Below are 25,356 nucleotides of genomic sequence, written 5' to 3'. Positions count from 1 at the left end.
GAAACATAATTTACAAAAACTGAAACATAACTTACATACTTGAAAACATAAAAAAAAAACCTAAAACGCCTCTCGCTGCGCATCGTGGCCGTGCTTGCTCCTCGTCGGCTGTCGAGCACGATGATCTCCGGTATGTCCCACGGCCAGTTGCCATCCGGGGGAGCGTACGCCGGGCGCGATCGCGGTGCTCGAGGTTGAGGAGGCTGCGGCTGAGGCGGCGGTGGAGGCGCCCAGGGCTGCGGCTATGGCGGCGGATGAGGAGCCCAGCCATAAGGCTGTGGCGGCGGTGGAGGGCGCCCAAGGCTGTGGCGGCGATGGAGGAGCGCCGCCGAGTCCAGAGCGCTGTCGAAGGGCTTCATCCGCGGACAGGCCCGGCGGCATGACAGCGGTGGCGTAGCGGGGCAACGGCGGCTGCACAGGTGCGTCATACTCGGAGACGAGGAGGCCGAGCTTGGCCATCTCGTCGTCCGTCATGTTGTCGGGGAACTCGAAGTTCCGGCCCTCCGCCATGGTCTGCTGCCATTCGTGGAAGACGAGGCCGACGTAGTCCTCGCTGTCGTCTTTCACCTCCTCGCTATGGTACGCGAGCGCCTCGATGTAGTCGTCGTCGTACACGGCGTAGGCTTCGTCGTCGTCGTCCTCATCCTCGCGGTCGTTGTGCTGCGGCTGCTCACGTCGCGTCGGCGCCTGCTGACGACGTGTCGGCGCCTGCTGACGACGAGCCGGCGGTGCAGGGCCGAAGGGATAATCCCTGTCGCCCATGAAGCCAGCCCTTCGTTCGCTGTCCGTCTCCGTGGACAGGTACGTACGCCAACTCTCCGAGTCGATGGCGTACGCCGAATCGGCGCGGAGGTCCGGCGGCGGATATCGCCTCTGCGCCGGATCTCCTTGGTCCGCTCGGGCTCGCGCGCGAGTGCTTGGAGGGATGGGCACCGGCGGCGGCGAGCTGCCGGCCGCCGGCTGGCCGCACGCTGGACCGGGCGTCGCACGGCACCCATTTGCCGTCGCATGAGCCTCCCAGCCGTGACGGGGAGCGCCACCTTCTTCTTTGCCGCTGCCGGAGGCCTCGAAGTCGTTCTTCTTCCCCATGGCGCGGCGGCGGTTGTGGTGCGAGTGGAGCCGTGGGCGAAGGAGCAGCGCGGCCGCCCGGACTTTAAGGGCGGCCGCGCACGAGCGCCGCGAAGCCCGGCCGCCGCCCGCCGGTGCACGCGCGAACAAGAAGTTGCGGCATTCATGGCGAAGGCTGCGGCGCGGACGCGGAAGCGCCGACCGCGGAGCGATGGCCGCGGAGCGATGCCCTCCATGCGGGCTCGCTGCCGAGGCGGGCCCGGTGGAGACCGCGGCGGAAACTTTGCGCGTCCGCACGGCGTCCGCTGAGACGCAAACCTGGCGCATATTTGGGCCAGGTTTGCGTCTCCGCGGACGGCCCGGTCACTTTGCGTCGTGCCGCTGGAGAGGGTGCCAGACGCATTTACGACCAAAGCGGACGCAAACGGTCGCGCGCCGCTGGAGATGCCCTTAGGGTTCATGATTGGTTGATTACTAATGATGATTGTTTCTCACACCACGTAAGCAGTGCAGACGCCAGGAGATGCTGCTCGATATCCCCTTCCACAAACAGACACAAAATCTAGGCGATCAACAGGAGCTGAGGACCACAGTTCCTCCTGCTTCTACACCTGGTCCATCACCAATCTATCCTACAACAATCATAGTACAGTGCAGGAATCACGTGTGCACGATCGCTTGCTGTACTACCGATGATGCTAAACTAACACACACAGCACGCACACCTGATGAGGCGGCAAATCTTGGCAGCGTAGGGAGCACAACAGACAAGCACACTCGACGGGGAAGACGAGGGAGAAGAAGCTGACGTCGCCGTCGTTCACGGCCGGCGCGCGGAGGATGCGCAGGAGCTGGACCGAGAGGAGGCGCTGCGCCAGAACACCGCGCCGTAGAGCCGCGAGGCCATGATCTCGCGCTCGAGCTCCGACGCGGCCTCCACCTCCGCCTGGGCGCGCCTGGCGCCGGCCGCCGCCTCGTCCGCCTCGAGCGCGTCCACGGCCGCGATCATCGCCTTGGCGCTCCCCGACAGCGACGCGTCGCCGGAGGCGCGCGCGGCGGAGGAGGTCAGCGGGGAGGCGGACGGCGACGAGCAGGAGCACCTCGAGCAGCGCCATGGGGCAGCAGCAGCACACCGCGGCGCAGTCCGCAGCCGCCTGCCCCGCCGCCTCGCCCCCGCACCCCGGCTCGGGCTCATGCCGTTCCTTGTCCCGGGCAGCCCGGGTCGCCCTCCCGCATCTGCCAGAAATTGTTATTAGTGTAGTATTATTATGTTGTTGAGTCCATGGATGCTAGTTCATTCATGCTTGAGATATCATAGGTCCAAAACAAACTCATGCTACATGCAAGTTGTCATCATTGGCTGAATCACTAAATCTTTTTCTCTCGGTCGTTATTTCTCCTTCATAATAACTAGCATAATACCCGTGCGTTGCTACGGAAAATTCATATATACTATATATCCGATCTTGATGTTTCATCGTTCAGACTATTCCTCCGTGTTTGTCTCTTGCCGTGAGGCTACCCCGGTAAGATCTGCAAATGTTGTTGACGCCAAGCCCGCTAAGGATGGGGCTTCCCAAAAAAAAATCGGAAAATTAAACGACCCAGCGTACCCTAGCCTACTTAAAGGAAACAACACAAATATAAACATGCGATGGCTCCACCAGTTTTCATCAATCTGACGAATTGATGATCTCATTTATATCCAAGTAAGTGATCATTAGCTACACGCAGTCATTAAATCTCAGTGGATGTAGTAACCTCCAATATTTTTGTGCCTTGCTACGGTTGATTTTTATTTAATATTTGTTTGGCAAAAGTGGATTGGTTTTGTTAACAAAAAAGTCTCCTCAAACCGTACCAAAGGTTGGACCTCGACGCCAGTGACCACCATGGCATCGGAGCAAAACGCAGTTCTAATATTGGTAAATATAAACTCTAGTAGGTTGGTGTATCTGCTCCCCGTCGGGTTTCATTGCGCTAAGATCTAGGGCTCACCCAGGACCTCTCCATGTGCAGCTACGCGGGCGTCGCCTTCTCCATGCCATGTGCAGCTACGCGGGCAACGTCGCCTTCTCCATGCATAAGTGTAAGACTAAAATGGCATGTAGCTGATCTTACGGATCAGTTTTGATGTTCAGTTTCAGAACTTTTTAATGAAAGGGTACAACTAAAGATAGAGAATAACAGATTTAGTACTTGAGGGTACCAACTAATCATAAGAAGACTACTTTGCCTGATGCTTAGCATGTAATTTCAAAAAAAATAGTTCAGCAATCTCAGGTCATCGGGGTTCTGTACAAGAAAAAAAGAAGCAACACTGGAACTTAGTTGACAAAGTTTTCACATGGTGTGCCGTAAAGAAAATTACCATACATGTACATGGTACATTTTCAGGTTTAGAGAACACAAATAGTCAAGTAGCAATCTGAATATTTATTAGTGAAATACCACTCTGTCTGTTGAATAACATGTCGGATAACAACGTGAGAGTGGCACAAAAAACTGAACATTATTGTTGCGTCAGGCACCACACTTAGTTAAGCAATAACTAATCCCGATCTAACAAATGACTCTGCAAACTTCTGTAGGAAATCACATCTGTACAGAGAACCTACAGCTTCAGTCACACAAGGGCATTGATCTGGTACACATCGCAACAGCAACTTAAATTCAGGTATGCCGACCTGAAGCTCTGTGGCCAGTCTTCCTACTCATCCTTACCTCTTCATTGTTTCATGTCGTCTGAATTTATTCGTGCAGCTGCAAAGCAACTCTGAACATGGTTGTAAAACAATGCGTCCAATCGATTTAATTTTGTGTATGGAGATGCAACTCCACCGACCACCATGTTCATCTTATTCGGAACACTGGCAATGTCTGCCACCATGCCGTGATGGCGGCCGTGCAGACTCGTTGGCGTCGGATCGGACGTAGGCCGTGGGCACCACGTCGTACTGCTCCTCGCCTCCTCCAGTCCTCCTATTCTCAGCCGTCGTCGTCCCCAACGACGGGTCCTTGCGCTCCATCTTCCCCATCCTCGACGCCGGTGCTCCGAGGTGCTCGGCCACAGCCCCTACAGTCGGAGGTTGACGACAGCGTCCACCCACGGCGCAGTTTTTTTCCATCGTCATCTGCTTCGTCGGGATAGGCATCCTTGACGCCCTATACTTCTTTGTTTTTTCCATCGATGGCTGATCGATCCCGGATTGCTGGTGCCATGGCTGAAAGCTACATAATGCCACATGACTGGATTAGCGACGCATACCGGATCGATGGTCGTGGTTAGCCATGGCCTTCCGGTGAGCTGCCGATATCGACCTTCCGTTTCCGGTGGAACGTGTAGATTGGGTAGTTTTCATCATGGTCGATCTTGTCTTGTTTGATCTATCTCACATATAAATATCGGGAACCAGAATCGTCTGCTACGGAAAGCGCCTGTGATTCGAGTAGTACACGGTCGCGTGCGCCAAAAGTTGGGCAGTATGCAGCCAAGCGGGGCATAGCGATCTATTAGGAGGGATTTGGATCAAACGTCTCAGATACGTACTCTATTTGCACTCAAACTCCTCAACTAATCGTTGGTTTTTTTCTCTTTCTTTCAGGATGTATCATGGCTTGATTCTTAGGACGTACCATATCACGGACCATGTCGTCCTATTTCAAAACGTTCTATGTTTTAGCGAGCTGGGCCTTGGTGGAAGTTCCGGAGAGACGTTGGGGCTAGGAAGCCCGCTTGTGACACCAGCCACCACCTATTGCAATTTAATAGTAAAGATAATGATTAATTTTAAATTTATTAGTTGGATTTGTGATGTTTCACTTTTTATTAGTGTAGTATCAGTATGTTGTTGAGTTCATGCTTTTCTTATGGGTGCTAGTTCATTCATGCTTGAGATGTCATAGGTGCAAAATAAACTCATACTTCTTGTACAAGGTGGTAGTTACTTCATGCTTTTCTAGTTTTTTTTCCATCTTCATGGCTTCCACATTATATTATGTCTTTTTACGTATCTTCTTTCATTATATATAGGCTGATTGGCATATCACATAAAAGTAGAAACCTATCACCGCATTTGTTGATCTGGAGACTCTTGGAGGTTTAGAGTTAGCTGAGATATTGGAGAAAACCAAACATGTTTATTGGGTTAGTCTTTTTTCTTTTCAACCACAGAGCATTTGATAGTTGGGAAAATCTAGTTACAGGCATCGTACTTGCATCCTCCCTATGCGGCACACGGAGATTCGGGTAACGTGTCCCACGGGCAGACCACACGCGTAGCACACATAGGGAAGAGTGACATCCAGTCTCGGCATATATCTCTTCCCTTACGGCTTTGACAATGGACGGTTCTTACCACGGTATCATAGTCCATTTTGGTGATGCGACACCATATTAATTGAGGGAAGAGAAGGTTCCTTGGCTATGATAATTGCTTGACTTTGTGGATCGTTGAGGTTTGGATGCTAATGTAGTTTACTTACATGGGTATGTCGGCAAGATTGTTCCTGCGGGTGACAAGGTTGTGGCATCCGGGGCATTGCCACCTGTTCATGGGGATCATTTCGCCAAAAAGCTTTGTGAATTCCTCGCTAACTTGGAGTCTGCTAGCACTTGATCTGGCAAGATGATTGGTTGCCTCTTGAACGAGAAGACAATTAGGGACAAGAAGGTGGGCCTAGCCACCTCTCCAAAGAAGCCTCTCAAGGGGGAAAAGGAATAATAGTGGTGTCACACAAAAAATCGTCTGCGTGGATTGTACTCATCTCTTCGGGTTGTTGTGTTCGATGTCCTTATTGATGGGTCTGAGGTCCTTATTGTGCTTCGAGTGGAGATTCCTTTGAGCAAGTTTGAAAATAAATTTCAGATTATGTATATGATTTCGCGAAATGGTATGATGTCTTAGCGAAAAACACCCCACTTTTATGGACTTGTCAAGTTTGTTCGTTGCTTCTCAGGACTGTTCAATGAGAATTGTAATGCTAACTGTCCCCCGGTGCAGGTTGCCATCACTGGTTGAATATGATCGGCGAAAGTAATCCATTTCCTATTTATGTCCTCCTTCCATGAGAAATGAAAACATGTGTAGGTGGCTGCTAGTACGAAGTATACTAGTAGTATGTCAGTTTAGTCTGCCAACCAATGAATCAATAATACCAACTGAAGAAGGGAGCAACAAAAATAATTAAACGATATCACAAGCAGACACGCAGATAAAGTACTGAGTGCAGTATGAGATCCAATGGCTGATGAAGTTCAGGTTTAGGGTTCATGATTGGTTGCTAATGGTGAATTGGTGATTGTTTACCACACCACGTAACGTAAGCAGTGCCACAGACGTCGCCAGGAGATGCTGCTCAATATCCCCTTCCACAAACAGACACAAAATCTAGGCGATCAACAGGAGCTGAGGACCACATTTTGCCTTGTCCATCACGAATCTATCCTAGAACAACCATAGTACAGTACAGCACGTGTGATCGCTTGCTGTACTACCAATGATGCTAAACTAACAGACACCCAGAACGAACACAGACAAGCACACTCGACGGGGAAGACGAGGTTGACGTGGCCGCCGCCGTTCACGGCCGGCGCGCGGAGGACGCGCAGGAGCTGGACCGCGAGGAGGCGCTGCGCCAGAAGCCGGCGCCGTAGAGGCGCGAGGCCATGATCTCGCGCTCGAGCTCCGACGCGGCCTCCACCTCCGCCTGCGCGCGCCTGGCGCCGGCCGCCGCCTCGTCCGCCTCGAGCGCGTCCACGGCCGCGATCATCGCCTTGGCGCTCCCGGACAGCGACGCGTCGCCCCTTCCGCTCCGTCGTAGGCGGCGGCGTCGCCGCCGGCTCAGCCGCGCGCGGCGGAGGAGGTCGGCGGGGAGGCGGACGGCGACGAGCAGGAGCACCTCCAGCAGCGCCATGGGGCAGCAGCAGCACACCGCGGCGCAGCCCGCCGCCGCCTGCCCCGCCGCCTCGCCCCCGCACCCCGGCTCGGGCTCGTGCCGCGCCTCGTCCCGGCCCGGGTCGCCCTCCCGCATCCGCCCGAGTGCCCGACCCTCAACGTGGTAGTCGAAATCCTCGCCGAGAATCCGCCCCGCGCGGTTCTCGGATCGGCCGGTTATTTAGAGGCGACGAGCGGCGGTTGGTGGAGAGAGAAAGAGAGAGAGGAATCAGAGGATATAGAGGCGGCGACGATGGCGTGGCGGAGGAGAAAAAATCAAACCGCAATTTCGCACTGCCGCACACGCACGCTGCCCCGCAGTTACGGTTTTCCCTGCCCGTATTTATGATTTTTGCGGCTGGCCCGTTGCCAAAAACGCAACCCCCCGCAAAGTTTGTGGGACTGCGACGGGCGGGATCGGGCGGCGTGATAAGACAGCGAGCGAGCGAGCGGGCGGGAGGTGGACGGGAACGGCCGCGAGAGCGCGTTTCGTGAGTGACTCGTGTGTCCCGTCCCGTGTAGCTTTGCCGCGGATGGATGCTACGTGTGGTGTGGATTGATTCGGTCAAGTGATGCTGACGGCCGAGAGCTGTGTGTTACTCCGTCCAATCAGCTCTGCTCCTATAACAAAAAGTCAGAAGCAGAAGCTGCTCTTACAAATGAGTGATGACAAGTGCAGAGAGGTTATTTTAGTATGCATGGTGGAACAGAGGAGGAATAGATCTACCGTTTCAGGCAAAATAGAGACAACCAGCTTCCAGAAGCAATCCAAGTGACCGGGCGTGGGAAGGTCAGTCGCGCGCGCCCCCCATACTGAGAGACGCCGCCGCGGCGTGGTGTCATCTTTGCGCGCACACGTTTTCAGCAGCGTTCTTCCTAACGCCATCTCCAAATAAAGATTTCGGACAAAACAAATTCTAAATCGAAAATAATCGAAAGGTGTAGTTCAGAGTTTCAGCCGTAGTCGTCGCGTTCTATATTAGTACAAACTGGGGCACGGATGAAGCCTGGAAGAACGGGTTGGTCGAGAGTCGTCGACGGCGGCGACCTCAGCCTGCACCATTATCGAAGACATTAATTGTTGTCAACGGCGATGGATGCCATAGCCGTTGTAGATATACTCGCCGAGGCTGACGTCAATGCCGTCGCAAACGCAACCGCTAATGTCGCTGCTGCTACTAAAAGATGGTGTCGCGCTAGAACATGTGCGTTGTCTCACCTGGGGACCCATTTCCGACGTGCCGGCAGTAAGATCATGAAGTTCTCTTTCCGTTTCTTCACATCAAATCTGCCCTCCCAAAGCACGATATTCGCTTATTCTCTTCTTCCTTCAACAACAAAGCGTTCCACCTCTCCCCCATCATAACTTCGCGGATGAGAACGTTTGCCGAGATATCGGCGAGGCACTTGTCGATGACGTTGGACCCTGTCGCATGACACTGCTTCAATCATAGCGATTTGGCCGTCTTGTTGCCGACAGGGCGCCCCGACGAGGTTGCAGCGGAGCTTCCAGATCAATGACGCCTTCTTTGGTCATTGCCAATTGATTGTGTGTCAACCTCCACTTCCCAACTTCTTTGAGCTTGTTGTAGCAATACAACAAACCTAATTGTCGGCCCCCGTGCTTCGACCGATACAAGGCAAGAGCACAGTCCAACTAATCAAGAAAGTGCAATGATATAAATGCACGACTGATTAGAAAAAACACTCGCAAAAGAAACAGAGGTGCAATTGCATGGTTGACCAAATTTATACCGCTCTCGGTCTTTGTTCAATTAATGTTCACATGATAGCCTTGGAATGTGTTCAGCGTGGCTTGTACACTTGGTCTAATTAGCTTCTCATATTATAAAGTAAAAAAACAAACAAAAGTTTCTCCTTCAAAATGATGATTATGAGTGATGACAAGTGGAGAGATGGCTTATTTTAGTATGCGCGGAACAGCTAATGGGTGGAACAAAGACGTGGAAAAGATCTCCGTTTCAGGAAAAAGCCAACCCAAATAACCGGGCAGTCCAACCAAACAGCTAGAGTCAAGCAGCGCAAAGAGACAAGCAGCTTCCAGAAGTCGACCTTCCAGAAGCAATCCAAGCGACCGGGCGTGGTAGGGCAAGGGTATCTCTAGCCGAAAAGCTCTTTGCGGTAAACCTCAAAGCCTGCTCTACGGATTGAAAAGAGATGCCCCGCATCCTCGTACCTTAAAAGGACATAATCGATTTATAGTTTGAGTTTACAGAATCTGTTCACAATAATAGTATTACTTCACTTGACATTTTAGTTATGTATATCAGAAACTAGACGAATGATGAAATCAAATGCCACGACGAACTGAAATACTAGACAAATGATCAAGTCAAATAGCATGGTAAACCGGAATACTAGATAAATTAATACCTCCATTTATAAAAGGATGACACAAGTTTGTATAAATATAGGTATGTGTAGACATTCTTTAATGCATAGATCTCTACTATTAAGAGCAAACTGGTGAATGTCTGGTGTCACATTTTCAGGATGGACAATAATACCCCCCACGTCTTTAAATGCCACCACCCTTAAAAATCTCTCCTTCCGTTTTCCGTTTCCTCTCTCCTCCCTTCGTCCGCTGTGCGCCGACATGCAGGCATTTCTTTTCCTTCCCACACTATACCGTACCGATCCAATCTTAGGTGTTCCCATCCCATGGTGCCCTATCGCCATCCCCTTCCAAACCCTAGGGCCTCTTCCCGTTCGCCAAAGACATGCCGCCGCCTGCGCTCTCCTCGGGAACGCACCACTTAGCCGCAGATCATCGCGTGTGAAGCTCGGGCTCCTCCGGCTTCTTTCCCGTGGCGACCCCCTTGATGCCGGCGGCATTACGGCCGGGGACGGCGCGGTGGCTTCCCTCAGGCTCGCCCGCGTTGCTGCCTTGCTTGGGGGCCAGATCGACTTTGCCGGGCCTAGATCAACGGGCGACAGCATCATCAAGCGGTCCTTCAGGGCCTTCTTCTCCTTCCCACAGGTGTTGTTGGGCGCACAGTGGCCATGATGCGGAAGCTTCGACCTTGCCTGCCTGGTCTAGGAGATGCTGGGGTTGGTGTCCCGGCTGTGCGCCGTCACAGCTGAGCTGTCCGTGGTCACACTACGATTCGTGATGGGCGCACAGAGAGGCGTTGGAGTTCAAGTTCATTCTCGGTTTGTGTGTTTGCCGATCGGATACGGCCGCAGCTCCTATGCCCGCCGGTGTCCCACATCCAGATGTTGTACGAGATTGACCATCCTATCTTCCCCTTTGGCGCTGGCACCCCTGCATGACTCAAGTTGCAGTATACTCAACATGGTTGAGGTCTTGAGGATGTGTTTTATTAACAAGTACACTTTGCTTATTTTGTACAGGCCTATCTATACATTATGGTTCCTTTTGAGCTCATTGAACGGATAAAGAAGCAGATGCTGAAAGACAAGTAGCTATTCATATTATCACTGACATGTGTTTTGTGGTGCAAAGTTTTTATGACAGTATGAAACTCTCAAGACATGGTCGGAGCCAATGGTACGCACTGGAGGCATAGGTCACGTCAACAATATAGTTTGACTGTTTCTCGGGTGATAACTACCACTACCAGCGATGACCACAGTGGTGGTTAGCGACGGGTGTGGTGGTGGTGTTGGGCAAGAGTCACGGCATCGAGTTTTTGCTGTCTCCTCATCCATGTGAAGTTGGTTCAAACAATATGGAAGGAGAAGTCAAGCTTTGTACCTCCTCCGAAGATGAAATCTTGAAGGTAATCAGATGTTTTTATTACTTTAGTCATCGTTTTCACAATTAGGTAATCTTCTTTCAACTCTGCCCATTGCAGTAGATTGATAGTCTCTTATACAGAGACCGGAAATGAGGGTCTGTGTACTGACATGAAATCTGGCCGGTAAGTGTTTCATCTTGAAAGTAAAATACATGTATATTCAAAACTAAGTATTTTCCACAGTTTGGGGTAAACAAAGGAAGTAAAATACATGTATATTCTGGTCCACTTTAAGTCTTCCCTTTAAACAAAGGAAGCCTTATTGTCATCCTTTATTCTCTTAGTGCCATCATTATATGTTGATTAAGTATTGGCCGGCTTATTGTTTTATATCAGGGGTAACTGAGGAAGCCTTATTAGAATGTTTGAACAGTTACATCCTTCCCAACACGTTGCCTTTGTGTAGAAATGGCTCATTTGGTCTTTGATTTGTCAAGAAAATTTATTGTACTATATTTTGTGATCATTCAATTTCTATATTATTGAGGCTTGAAATGGAATTTGCAAGGGTTGCCAATGCTGAAGGACACGGAAGCGTGCAACATTTTCCAGAGTTTGGGGTGGAAGGAAAATTCTGTTTTGGCTAGACCGTTGGATTGGTGGCCTGACGATGGCTGATATTGCACAGGCAGTTGTCGAGAAAGTCACCACAAGAACAAAGAACGGGCGCTTGGTCTCGGAGGCACTCCAGGAGAACAGGTGGGCAACGCGTCAATCTATGGGTAAAAATCGCTAGAGTTCAGAGAAACGAGCAGGTCCCAGGCACCTTCCGTGGCCATCCCCCTTAGGCCAATACACTGCTCGAGATAGTTACCACATGCTATGCCATGGGCACGCCCTATCGGAGTTTGCTAAACCTACCTGGAGATCGGCAGCCACCTCAAATGCAAATTATTTGGTTGGCTGTCGTCTAACAATAGATTCTAGACCTATGGGCGTGTGAGGCATGTTCTTCAAGATAGCATGGTGTTTACGCTAGGGAAGTCTTGTTCAGCAGCTAGAGATAAGGTATCCTTGTGAAGATTTCATCGGCTGACAAGGATCAATGTGGAGGGTACCAAGAAGAGGGGGGTTTACACTTTGGTGATTATGATAGCTTTGGTCAATTTGGAAACAAGGCAACGTCCGTGTATTAGGAAACATAAGAAGGCAATTTGTCCCTAAAAAGGAATGTGATGCTAAGGAATTAATTAATTGCATCATGGATGAGCTGAGCCTATGGAAGCTTGCAGCTGCCGAAGGGAGACGGTGTGTGTGTGGTGTGTAAATGTGACAGTTTGTTCGCAACTATGTCAAGCATCTTGTAAATTGCTTCTTTTTCCTTAACAATATGGTGCGCTATTTGCGCACTCGAAAAAAGTTTCATTTGTCGGTTTCATATTCTTGCATGTTTTCTGTTAAATATCGGAACCTATATGAAAATAAGGGCACACAAGGTTTAGATTTGACTTATATACGAATATGTAAGGAATGGGAATGGCCAGACCGTGGACTTATTTTTATTACCCTTATTACTTTAAGGTTATAAATATTCATCTCTTCATTTTATTATGACATGTATGTTCCTTTTTTAATCATACAAACTTACGATTGAAAGTGGTTGAAAGAATTGATATTTTCCTTTATTTGTATAACATAGACGTCATCAAATATACGGCAAGGAGCCGTGACGAAGCACGGGCATTCAACTAGTATATTTGAATTTGCACAACTCTTTAACATCATTTTATGGATAGAGAAGGTAGAATACTGCCAGTTGTTGCCACGACCGCTTGCCGAAGCACCTTCAACCTTAACTTAGTTCTTCGTTGCTGGTAATATCTTATCCCTTGCAAGATCCTAGTCATCTCTCTTGTCTTCTCGTCCATTTCCCTAGGGTCCACAAACATGATCCCTTGCTGTACTAAGTTGATCCTTGGTACTAAGTAAGCAATATAACATATACCCTAAAATGCAGATTCAAACTACACAACCGAAAAAGTACTAAGTAAGCAATATAAATCCAATGTAACACACATTTAGAAACTAGCGTGAAAACTAACCTATGAAAGTACATTGTTCACTTGAATCAAATTGGGTATGTTGTGGTAGTCCAACGTCGCGATTGATTAAGGCGTTGTAGTAATTTTCATGATGGTTGTCTTCAATGGCGGAGTTTGGGCCAGAATTAAATTGGGGGGGGGGGGGAAGACGACGATGCTTCCCCAATCATTCCATGATTGAGGCTCTGTTTGCGTGGCGAGGTACTAGTCAAAACCTAGTCGGAGGATCCGTTTATTCTTTTTTGGAACTTGGAGGATTAGTATACTGCAGTAATTCTCGGAAAATGGGCTGAAACACATGGGGATTTCATTTTGGTTTTGTTCTTTTATCATCAAGTCTCAGTTTTTCAAGTGAAAACTATTGAATTAATACACTAGCCAAGTTTTTCAAAGTTTATTTAAACTGATGGAAAGAGCTAGGCTATATTTTATTCTAGACACGAGATCGATGAAAGGCCACAACTATTTTTAGGATCGAGTAGTGCTCTACTTTGTCTTGAACTTGAGACCTCAAGACTTTGCAATCATATTAAATTGATGTACTAACCAAGTTTTTCAAAAATTCGAACTAATGAAAAAGGGCTAGGCGATATATTTCAACAAGAACCTTAGTCTACATGGTAATGATGGATCTCTATTTGTTTCCTTGTTGACAGCATTGCCCTTAAAATACCTACATTTTCTTCGGGGTGAAAACCGCCGATCTGACTTTGGTGGTTGATCAGGGCGACCATGATACTTGGGCACAGTTTCAGACATGATTTTTGGTATAACTTTTTATCAGTATGGGTTTTACCAACGGTGGTGTTGATCACTTTGGTGGGGATTTTTTTTAGTGCGTGCATCCTTCTTGTTTTTTCTCACTCTAGGTATTATGTTGCTGCAGATGCCGGTGTAATTTGTATTTTCACAATATAAAATATTCCTTTAAAGAAAACCAAAGTTTAAAGGGAGGTCAACATCGTAGCACATGCGCTGGCAAAGTGTGCCTTCAGGGATCGATCAATCCTCACGCTATCTTTGATGTAAGAAACGAAATACCTACCGTCGTAGCTTTGGAGAACTCGTATTTTTTCTTATTGCATTAATTATTGGGTTTCGTCGCGGATTGATCAAATCAAATAGAATATTAAGTTAAAGATGAAGGACATTTGAAGGGTTTTGTTGTAATTTTGGTTTTTTCATGTGGTGCTTTGTAATGATGTATGTTTCTTTTAATGCTAGAGTTCTTTTCGCAAAAACAAAACATGGAGACTAGATCCACACTCAATCAAATATCAAAAAAGCGAGCATGCGGACAACCATGCCCTCTAGTTTCATTTATTTACCTTCTCAAATCTTTTGGCATAGTTGAGGATGATATTGTGTAGAAAAATTAGCTGACATTGAGGTTGGACAATTAGGCTATAATCACATGATTAATTTTAGAATATAAAGCATGACATAAACAACTACTACCAAGTGTAAGTCGAACATACTAGATGCATTGATAACATGATGAACAAAAACATGTAGTAGCTAGCTAAACATGTACTCAAAATATGTTTAATAGGTAAACATGAGCATGAGACACGTATTGATCACTTGTAGATGAAGTAGTAGTTGTTGTTGTGGCAGCGGCGAGCCGGAGATGAAGTTAAACCCTAGTTGCATCGTTGATTGAAGACGGGCCATGACGATGATTGTGTTTACAAAATGCCTAAATCATCATAAAGGAGAGTGGTTTCGAAGACATTCTCTAGCCTTCGCTGGTGTGCGACGACCCTTAGGATGGGGCTAAACAGAGAGAGGCGGTGCCAAGATCAAGTTTTAAACACTACTTCTACCAAAGATTTGCTATTGTTCAATCTTTGTTCTATTGGTCATGTTTATCTCTTGTTTTGATGGATTAAAATCATGTGGACAATTCTTATTTCTCCTACAATTAGGCTTTCTCAAACTGAAACAACAAAGACAACCACTGCTCCTAATCTTCAACATTGATCAAACAACCCATAAAATGTCGTCACGTTCGAGCGATGCCTGCTAGTGCTTTATTATTGATCAGATGAAAACGTAAGATCTTTGATAGGACGACGATGGTGCTTGTGCATTGTTTTCTTCTTTGAGACGTTGTTTTTGGAGGATCTGGACTTCTGTGCTGTCTTGGTGGTGCTAGTACGGCTGCTTCAAATAATAAATCACTGTGGCGGATTTTTTTTAATTCTTTTGATTAAATATATCCGTGATGCATAGAGCAATACATTGTGTAATTGATATTAATACACGCTTCTTATCCAAAAAATCCTAAATAACAAAAGAGCGAGTGCTTTCATACAGCACGCTGAAGTTGTCCTACAACCAGAACGCCACGGGATGCTCCAGGAATCCAGAGTTTTTAATCCTCGGCTTGGTCAATTTGAAGGACTGAACCCGGCGGCGTCTGCTTGCCCCAAGGTCACCGTTCTTGTGGTACTTCAGAGACAATGTCGTCAATCGAAGCAAATGGCGCCTGCTTCCGACGCGGCGCGAGAGACACTCCACGAGGCAGAACCGGCTCTTGTACCCCATCCCTAAGTAGACGAGGGTTTCGCCGGTGTGCGTCTCGCCTGGTGCGTAGTCTTGCCGGAACAGTTTCTCCCTGCTGAGCTTCCATACCGGTGTCCGCCAGCAGCCGTCGTCGCCAGCGGACGGCACTCTGCAGGAGCATAGGTGTCCGGCGGTGGCCGGGTCGCCGGTGAGCCCGATCCAGGCGTCCAGCTTCCGATCGTAGTGCGCGGGGCCTTTGAACGGCAGCTGCCACCCGCGGTGGCACGCCCATATAGCGTCGTCCGCCCCCGTGTCGAAGGTGAAAGTGTTGCCCGTATCGCGCCCTTCGACCTTGACGCTGACAAAGATGGTTCGTCCGTCGGGGTGCACGGCGTGGGAGGTGACGAACTTGTGCCGGAAGGGCGGGACCTGGAGGCAGCGCCATGACCACTCCGGGAGGTCGTCGCACCAGAGCAGTTCGTGCTCTGGTGGCGGCGGAGGAGGGCAGAGCATCTCAAATCTGAAGACATCTAGCCTGAAGAGGTTGTCGCCGAGAGGCACGCAGATCGGGGACACCGGGAGCCGCTGCACCGGAGGGCCGAAGCTCAGGCACCGAGTGCGGACGTCGAAGACCGGGATGTACTGCCTGGGCGTCTGGTGCATGGCCAGGATCTTGGTGCCGAAGGCCGCCGCGAAGTGATTTGGCCCGTTGTGCGGAGACTCTAGGCGGAACACTGCCGGCGGCAGGCGCCGCGGCGGCTGCTGCTGCTCATCTGTGTCGGCGCCGGCACCGCAGTCCGCCGCCAGGTCCACCTTGCGGATGCTGTATCCCTCTGACCAGTCTTCAGTGACAAGGTAGAGGTGCCGCGGACGAGGACGATTGGCCGGACGGCCGCCGTCGTGGCCACGTCCCGCTGGCCGCCTTGGCATGCCTATCTGATCCCCTTCGTCCTCACTTAACACCACCGATTCCTTTGGTCTTCCTCCCTCTTCGTTAAGGTTGACTCTTCGTGCCTTCTCTTAGAGATCTCAGAGTCCTGCAATTCGTATGATCAAACTCTAACAGAATTTCAGTGCGCCGTCGTAGGCTGAAACCCAGCTGGAAAATACGGAGTACTACAGTAATTCACACGCGGAGTCCCGGCGCCACACGCGCGCTCGTGTGGACATTTTCCATCCGACGGCGCAACGCTTTGCGGCTAAGCATCCATGTGGTTTACGCCTCTGAGCCCAGCAGCAGGAAAGATCATGCCAAAATCTCACTTGTAGTTTATTTATTTCAGTTTAAATTTTGGGGCCAATTTTTTACTCCCTCTGTTACATATTGACTGTCACAGATTTATCTAGATAAGCACATGCAAATCTAATTCCGCGGCACTTAATATAGAACGGAGTACTAGAAATCATAAAATGAAATATAAGTGGGATTTTCACGGTATCCTGCTTGCTTGCATCTCTAGATGCTGGATCGTTGGTACGCGTCTTGCGTGTCAAATTGATTCGGTCACATGATGGTGACGGTCTCGAGTTTTTCTATAAGCATGAGTCACTTGGTACAAGTAGCTGCACTTATAAAATGATGAATTGATGATAACTAGTTGAGAGAGATCATTTTACTGTTCACGGAACAGCTGATCAGTGGAACAAAGAGCCAAAGTCCAACCAAACAGCTGGGACAAAGATGCAGCACAAAGAAACAAAGGTCAGGAAGAGCTTCCAGAAGCAATCCAAACAACCGGACGGCAGCATAGTACACTTGGGAACTGCCACAGCCCACAGCACAGCCAAAGTTAAATGTACAATCAAGAAGAAAAAAAATCGTCAGGCTGCAATTCCTGCCAAGAACTGAAACATCAGTAGCATTCGTCACATATACAAGCAACTATGACGGTTGCCATAAATTGTGATACAGAAACAGAAAAGGATCAAGCCCTCTTGAAATCAATGTCTGGTACAATCAGTCGTTGTCTCGTAAAATGAATTTCACAGCTAAAGGGAGAGGATCTAAATCTGCGTAACTTACATAAGGAACCTGCTGACAGCTCTGGATGCCAGACCACCCGAGAATAGGAGGTCCCACTTGATAACAGCTGTTCTGCTACAGAGGATGTGTACAGACGAAGGCGAAGACAGACTATCCTGTCAGTCGTTACATCGGTGAGCACTACTTGGTGCTTGGCAAGGTTCACGAATCGCTTTGGTTGTCGATGAGCAGGAGTTGTCTAGCTTCAGCAACATGAACCTCAATGGCGTCAAGGTCCCCTTTCACCTTGTCAGACACATGGAGCTCAGATGCATCCAAACCGCGGGATGTTCTGTCACGCAGAAGCTCGCCGAGGTCCCGCATCGCCTGATTTAGCTTCGGATTCAGCTCATCCAAGGACATTGTCTGGTGCTGCAGTGACTCCTCGCATAGCCTGATCTCCTCCTCCTTCAAGCTGACTTGAAAGATGCTATCCTGGTAGTCAACCAGTAAGCTCGGCTTGCTCTTCAGTTCACCCTCCCAAATTTCAGCTAAGGTGTAATCTCGGACAAACTTCTCGGTATCAGCCTCCAGCAGGGAGAGGTAGCAATCCTCTACCTCTGATTCAAGGCATGAAATCTTATCATCAAGATCGTCATACTTTTTCAGGCCTTTTATTTCCTTTTGCACCATGCTGTGCTGTTCGCGGAACCTCTTCATCTCAGCTAAAAGCTTTGTTCTCCCCTCTTCCAAACTCAGGAGTTCAGATGCCTTGCCAAAATTCTTGGGTTTCAGCAATGGGGTAGCAGGGCTCTTCAAATTATCAATAGCAAAGAGAACCTTTTCTGTCTCGTTCCTTTGAGCTTCCAAAGAACGGTACTTTTGTTTAAGACCATCGATTTTGTTTCTCAAATCAGTTTCAGACTCCTGTGCTTTTGTAAACGCAACAGAAACTTCAGTTTTGAGAGTTCCTAGGTTACTCAACTCTTCCATTTTTTTATTCATTAATTCCATGTTGACATCAAACTTGGACCCAACAAGGGCTTTGGTTTCCAAATGCAAGTCCCAACATAATGCTGCAGGCGCAGGCGAGAAAAGCTTGCCTTCCGAAGAAATTTCTCTCTCCTGTGATTCTGACAGTTGCGACTTGAGGGCATTCATGTCTTCCTGCCCTTGCTGAACAACTCGGCAACAGAGCTGAATGCTTGCTGAAAGTTCTTCTGCCTTAGTACTAGCCATTTCGAGTAGTTTAAAGTATTGCACTGCATCCTGGGCAGTCACAAGCTTGTCTTGGACATGCTCCAGCTTAACCCGAACAAGCTGCAGCACCTCTTTAAAAGCTACAATGGGAGAGTCATGCACTTGTTCTCCTTGGATACCCTCAGTATCCATTGCTTCATCCATTCCAGCATCTGTCTCTCTGAACTGAATCTCAGTATCCATTGCTTCATCCATTCCAGCATCTGTCTCTCTGAACTGAATCTCAGTATCCATTGCTTCATCCATTCCAGCATCTGTCTCTCTGAACTGAATGTCTTCAGTAGTTTCAGGATTGCTTTGCTCAGAAACTTTCCTCTTATATTCATCCCTTTCTTGCATAGCTTGCTCGTACAGACTCATAAGTTTATCGTTTTCTTCATGCATCTCTTCCAGTTGAAGTTGCAGTTCCGAAAATTCAGATCTCGAAAGGTCATCCTTGCGGCTGCATTTTTCGTCCACCATCTCAGGCTCTTCTACAGCATCAGTGGATGAACCATATGCAGGAAAACCTGTTGCACCCTCTGGCTGGTCATCTAGCAGGCAACCATTCACAGTACTCCCTCCACAGGAAGGATGGCTACTTTGCTGCTCATTGACATCTTCTGTTTGAAGAACGGAGCTATCTTGTTTCACCCCGATGTTGACAATAGCCTGTTCATAGAGCTCAACCAATCTCTTGTTATCATCGATCAGGACCTTAAGCTCTGTTCTCAATTCCTCATTCTCCTTTGCCAACCCAATTGCAGTTTCATGAGCTTCTGCTTCTCTTTGACTTGCAGTAGCTATTGCGTCAACTAATGTCTTAAGTTCCGTCTGAGCATCAAGCAGGACTGATTGTTCCTGGAGCTGTGCAACCTCAAATTCTTTGTTCTCATGGTCACATTTCTTCGCTGCCTCCAACTCTACAGTCAACTCATCAACACGCCTGCACAGTGTCCAATATGAGTAATGGAACACATAGAACTCATCAGGATTGCAAAAGCTGAAGCTGATGCAATAACAGAACATACAAGGTAGGAAAGAGTGATATACCTCTCAAGTTTCTCTTTTGCTTGATAACAGACACTCAAATTTTTACGCAGTGACTCAATTTCTCTCTCATTTTGAATAGCCTGTATAGTAACATTACAACTGAGGCTACAGGAAATAATAAATAACAGTAGAGTTTCATCTGTGAAGATACAATCAGACTTCAGATATATCAGATAGAGTTCTACAATACCAACCTGTAAACGAAGAAACTCGTTATTCTCATCACCATCTACGTCTCCAAATAGTGAGAGGTCCTGCAGAAGTCATTATGAGATACTGTTTAAGCCAAAAGGTAGGTAAAGAAAATATGCCTTAATACAAAAGTATTTTGTAGCACATTAAGGTTCAGGCGTTCAGCTATAGAACCAGTATCATTTGTTCAGAAATTGACATATTCTTTCAGAGAAAATTTTAAATCTCTGCATGTTTTATAATTAAACGTGTGAGTCTAGAAATTATAGAAGCATACCTTCTTAACAGGATCCTTCTCATTCATAAGTTTCCAGTCAAGTGCTTCTAGGAGCTGCAAATTATACAAGTTATGTAAGTTATACAAGTTCAGGACATCAAGGAAATTGTAAAACTTAGTGCAAAACGTTTTATCACTGAAAATTTAACAGGTCACCATGTCATTAAAGTGGATACCTGATGTTCTAAAACAGTTATCTGTCGCTGCATTCTTTCCTGTTCTTCTTCATCAACAGATGACTGCAACCTACAAAGTTGAACAATGACAAGCCATCAAGCTCCATATTAGCATAGGTGGTAGTAAGCATAGGAGGAAAGCTGAAGAGATTGGATAGCAAAGGTAACCTTCGAAGGTCCTCCTTCAGTTGTAGGTTTTCCATAGCAAATCTTGTAATTTCTGGATTCCGTTCTAGTTGACTACGTAGAGCTTCTATTTCCTTCACAAGATCTTCCTTCTCTTGCAAGAGATGTGCTTCAGCGGATAGCTTCCCTGATGCAAGTTGCTCCAGTCTCTTGATTCGATCTTCACGAAAGCGAAGCCTCATCTTGAAACTTCTCACCTCTTCTGATCTTTGAGTCGCCTGTGGTGCAACAGAAAATTGAAATAATAAAAGAATAATGCGGAGTACTATATTGGCACATATTTTCTCTTTCTTGACTAAGTGTTCTAGAGTCTATACAGAATACAGTGTAATTAAGAGAACTGCATACCAGCTGTTCAGCAATCTGCTTTGCAGCAATTGCTGCCTTTAGTTTTGCTTCTTTTTCTTGCTCCCTCCTAAAAGCGGCGACAAGTGCAGTATCATAATCTTTCGTCTAGACACAACGCAAGAAAGAGAAAGTAATCACATGGTCAAAAGATAAGTTCAACAAACAAAAACAGTATAGACAAAACCGTATATGAGTACCTGTGTAGCTCCCTTATCAAACATAAGTGGACTGAATTGGCCATGAGCTTGATCCCATTTGAATGCGCTAGGGGTCTGGCAGATGGATCCATTGGAAGTGAATCCAGATTGTCCTTGCAGGCGGTTGAGCTCTTTCTGTGAGAATAGCGCAAGCATTAGATTACATACAACAAATATATATCAACAGTGTGGAAAAACATATTGTGAACAAGCGAACTTTAATTAACTTCAATGATAGCATAAAGACCATAATTGGAGAAAACATATGAACCTGGCTTATTGCAATCCAGAGCACAGATTACTTTGCTTAAGCCAAAACTAAAATGTATCATTTATACCTTGAGATGTTGGATCTCCAAACGCATGCTCAGAACGTCACCAGAGGCATCCTCATTTATAATAGCCTACAAAAGCAACAATTAGGTGCTGTTTTGCATGTTGAAAACAAGTAAATAACACATGTTCATTACATACATTATTCCGAATGTGCTTAGCCCGTTGCGCGAATTTTAATGTGCTCAACGTCTCAGCGGCGCAGCTAGTAAAACAAACAAATATATGAGTAATATGACATGCACATATAGCGAGACTTTTGAAGAGAAGGGGAAAAAATCTACCAGCTAGATGGGCTTATATTTGCAATTATAGTGGTCTTGGAATTACCTCCAAGTGAGTCCTGGAAATAGATGAAAATGTATGAACAAAGTTATCTTGCTTTATATAATCTTTGAAATTTACCTACACAAATATTTGGGTAGTACTCAGAACATGAAAAATCTACCACTACAGTTGTGCATATTACCTGCAGGAGAAATGTCAATTTTGAATCTCGGTATGGAACATGCTGTGACTTTTTGTTTGACACAGCAATAAGGCTGGTAATAACATGCCTGTAACAATTCCATTTGAAACAGTGAGATGATTAAACTGGATTCAACTCAAGCTTTGAAGTGTTCTGCATTATCTGAGATAAAAGAAATGAAGCTCAACAGCTAACCCTAAAGTTGAGAGTGACTTGTTGATGTTTGAAGCTTCCTTCAAGCGTTCCCCTTCAGCACCTGAGCTCTTTTGCCTACAGATTACACATGAACCATGTTAGTTACAAGAATAGGAGCCTTGAAATGCATAACACATATATTTGCGCTAACTCTGAAATATGTGATCATGTGAACCAAAACAGGCAAGGTTACATGTGGAACTTACCTCTCTGAGCCAGCAAGGTCAACAAGGTTAAGGTGAGAAAATCGATGATGCTTGATGCCTTGAGATTCCCACTGTACGGTTGACAGTTCAGTTAGAAGATTTGCATGAATTCATATGCATGCATTAAGTTACCCACAAATATATGCTGGTCAGTCAATATCTTTGAAAGTAAAGGCACAGTGTTTTGCTTCCTACCACACAGAATTCATACCTTACTCTCTATAAGACAAGTGAAAACACTATGAGAGCGGCTACTTGCTCTGTTCATATTGGTGGATGCCACCTTTCTGTTTGCTGCCCCCTGGAGAAAAATGCAGAATTTAACTAGCTAATCTAACACATAAATTTGGTATGTCAGATAATGAAGCGACTAATGAAGGCAGGGAAAACTTGCCGAAATCCCTAGAAGTAAAGGAGAACTTATGTGTATCATGTCATGCGAAAATGACGAAACTGATCAGTTTATCCTCAATCCTGGTTATAAATACCAGTAAGTGGTACTAGTATGGTGGCTCCATTATCCACTGAGTATAGTAGTATACACATATCAGTTGTCCTATTTAAAATTCAGATATACATATTTCTGTTCCATTGCATGAAAATAAAACTCTACTGTGTCTTGTCAGTGATGGTTGTGATTGTCAGTGATGATTTATAGAGGGATCAAAACAGAAGTCAAATACACATAGAATTGGAGAATGAAGCAACTTATTTATACACTTAGTTTATACATGTGTCTTTGACTACTTGCGTGAAGAACCTTCAGAAAAATTGATGTAAGCATGCTATGTCAGTCGCTGTGCTATCATTGTCCCCGGTAGAGCCTTAAGACCTAATCAGCCAAATATCATTTCCACTTAGGCCATTTTTAAAAAACTGACCTCGATAAGTTGTTGCATTGCTTCTCGAGCATTGGAAACCTCATGTTCAGTCAGATTCTCAACATGCATACCCCTTTTCACATCCTCTCTTAACTGTAAAAGGAAAGTTAAAAGGAAAATTTGTGAACATTTTCAAACAGTGTCACAACAAAGATGCAACCAACGAACAGCACACACAAACACTGCATTTTAGTGGAATACCTGCAAATTCGTTGCATTTGGATTGAGCAAATCCAGAATCTGCTCATTATATATCTCCAAGAATGAGCATTTGCAAGTAAAACTGAGCTTTTCGTCTCCTCTTATTTCCTTTTCCTGCAAACAGCAATCGAAAACTTCACCTCAGAACAGTACTCCATGTACAGCACAATATTATACTCCATCGGAATCAACATGTCATCGAATCTTGCCTTCTGGATTCTTAAGAAGAGGTGCTCAAACACTCGGGGCGTCATACCGCAGTGCTCGTTGTTCCTCCGCGTGCCATTTTCTATATCCCCAAGCATCGTGTGGGTCTTGCCACTGCCGGTCTACCAAAACCAGAGAGGTTTTTTCAGCACAAATGTTCGAAATGCAAATCAGCAGCAGCGAACTGCAAGAGCAGGTAGGGGGCTGCAGCTCACCTGCCCATAAGCAAACATGCAGCTGTTGTAGCCAGCCATGCAGTTCTCCACCATGGGCACCCCAGCAACCTTGAAAAGACTCTCCTGTACAGGTACAGCACAGGCAGAAGAACATTTAGGCATTCTGCAAAAAAAAAATAAGTAAAGGAACAGAGAAAACTAACAGGATACCGGGGGGGAAACAAGTGTACCTGCGTGATGTGCTCGTCGGCGACCAGATCGAAGGTGAACCTTGACTCCGGGTGGCCAGTCCAGGTGATGCTCTGGCCAGTATCCTGCCTGACGCATCGCTTGCTCCCCTGCAGCGACACCTCGCTGCTGCTGAGCGGCCGGACGCGGATGACGACCTGCGGTGCGGGACGGATCCGTTAGCGCGCACCAGGTGTTCGACGGAATGCTCCGAGGGCGACGCGGGTTGGGGTAGATCGAGACGGGAGAATCGGGGAGGTAGAGGCGCGAGGCGAGGGGGGAGGCGGGCGAGACGAACTGTACCTGCACGTTGTTGTCCTTCCAGAAGGACGGGTCCTCCTGCAGCTCGAACCGCGCGGGGGCGGAGCAGTCGTCGTCGCCGTCCGACAGCATCCCGGCTGCGGTGGAGGCGGAGATGGGTGCGCGGTGGCCGGGATCTGGGCAGAGCGGCGGCGGCGGCGGCGGCGCGAGGTGGAGTGGTGCGGATGGGGAGAAGAAGGCGAGATGGGGGCAGTGGGATTTCGAAAATGGAGAGCGGAGACGTTGCCCGATTTCAAATTTGGGGTGCGCTGCAGCCTGCAGGTGGGGGACCTCTCCAGGTCACCGCACTAAACACATGTTTCTTTTTCACATATAACCTCTTGAATGTGCGAAAATCACTTGTAGCTCCCGACCTCGGGTGGTCTTCTTTTTGAAGTTCGAAAAGTTTGTTTTTAGGTCTGCGAAAAATCTAAAAAGTAATACAAGCACATATACAAATACAAGTCTAGTATGTACGAACAATTTTGCATCGACACCTCTTTTCATACGTGATCTGCACGAAAACACAATATGTTGGAAGGGAAAATGAGGTTTTTTTTGGCCTTTCAAAGTCTGGATGTTGTGATTTTTGTGTACCCTACAATACAATATACTTATCTAGGAAACCTATGCAGGTCTGTAGATAACATATGTGTGTATCCACATAGATAACATATGTGTGTATCCACATAATTTTTATATTTTAAAACTTTAAAATACTTTTTCTTTAGATACTGAGAACATTAGATGTCGAGAGCCAAAACACCTCTTTCGTGAATGTGTTAATATTTAGATGGGATAAAATCCCATAAATGTTAGTAAATATAATAGCAAAGAAATTAACTATGAAAGGGAAAAAAAGACACACAAGATAAAATCTGCACGGATTGTATCACTGGGGCGTGACGAAACTTGAGGGCGATATGGGCGTTAGGTCCATGTGGGGAAAAATTATGAAAATCATGTTCGGCGCATTTTACAATAGATGGGGATAAAATTCTAAAATTTATTTGTCTCTTACTACTTGGAAGAGAGTTCGACCTCCGTACAAAAGAAACTTTTCTGCCACTCACTAGATCATGAGAAGAGGAGTAGTTTCTGTGTGATCCTCCTCTGTCGTGAGCCTCACCACGTGCTTTCGGGGAATAATTAATTGTAAATATTAATTGATGTGTTAGTTAATAGTCGCTACC

At 47.0% G+C, this 25,356-nt stretch overlaps 2 protein-coding genes and 1 pseudogene across 2 annotated transcripts; all 3 read right to left on the bottom strand.

The window, feature by feature from the left end:
- Positions 1-1,888: 1,888 nt before the first annotated feature.
- On the bottom strand, positions 1,889-4,223 carry LOC124681053 (annotated as a pseudogene).
- Positions 4,224-6,435: 2,212 nt separating this feature from the next.
- On the bottom strand, positions 6,436-7,256 carry LOC124681050. Its single transcript, XM_047216017.1, has one exon. The coding sequence runs from the start codon at positions 7,099-7,101 to the stop codon at positions 6,652-6,654; it is 450 nt and encodes a 149-aa protein (XP_047071973.1). The 5' UTR covers positions 7,102-7,256; the 3' UTR covers positions 6,436-6,651.
- A 10,038-nt stretch (positions 7,257-17,294) lies between these two features.
- LOC124681056 (kinesin-like protein KIN-12G) lies at positions 17,295-24,256 on the bottom strand. Its single transcript, XM_047216026.1, has 20 exons — positions 24,167-24,256; positions 23,866-24,021; positions 23,675-23,758; positions 23,253-23,366; positions 23,052-23,144; positions 22,382-22,471; positions 22,171-22,241; positions 21,965-22,039; positions 21,770-21,857; positions 21,585-21,643; positions 21,442-21,505; positions 21,306-21,371; positions 20,968-21,102; positions 20,771-20,875; positions 20,405-20,640; positions 20,237-20,306; positions 20,061-20,114; positions 19,786-19,845; positions 19,592-19,671; positions 17,295-19,484 (listed from the first exon to the last, which is right to left on the bottom strand). The coding sequence occupies exons 1-20, from the start codon at positions 24,254-24,256 to the stop codon at positions 17,522-17,524; spliced, it is 3,753 nt and encodes a 1,250-aa protein (XP_047071982.1). The 3' UTR covers positions 17,295-17,521.
- Positions 24,257-25,356: the final 1,100 nt, after the last annotated feature.

Source organism: Lolium rigidum, unplaced genomic scaffold (assembly GCF_022539505.1).
Source record: "Lolium rigidum isolate FL_2022 unplaced genomic scaffold, APGP_CSIRO_Lrig_0.1 contig_32828_1, whole genome shotgun sequence".
NCBI lineage: Eukaryota > Viridiplantae > Streptophyta > Magnoliopsida > Poales > Poaceae > Lolium > Lolium rigidum.
This window is presented reverse-complemented; position numbering and strand designations above follow the sequence as displayed.

Bases quoted from the DNA above. Each gene is read 5' to 3' on its own strand.
- LOC124681056 (XM_047216026.1), bottom strand. From the start codon at position 24,256: ATGCTGTCGGACGGCGACGACGACTGCTCCGCCCCCGCGCGGTTCGAG. The intron at 21,644-21,769 runs GTAATATGCACA...ATCTATTTCCAG, and splicing joins AATTGACATTTCTCCTGCAG to GACTCACTTGGAGGTAATTC. The intron at 20,307-20,404 runs GTTACCTTTGCT...TCAACTTTGTAG, and splicing joins CTGAAGGAGGACCTTCGAAG to GTTGCAGTCATCTGTTGATG.
- LOC124681050 (XM_047216017.1), bottom strand. From the start codon at position 7,101: ATGCGGGAGGGCGACCCGGGCCGGGACGAGGCGCGGCACGAGCCCGAG.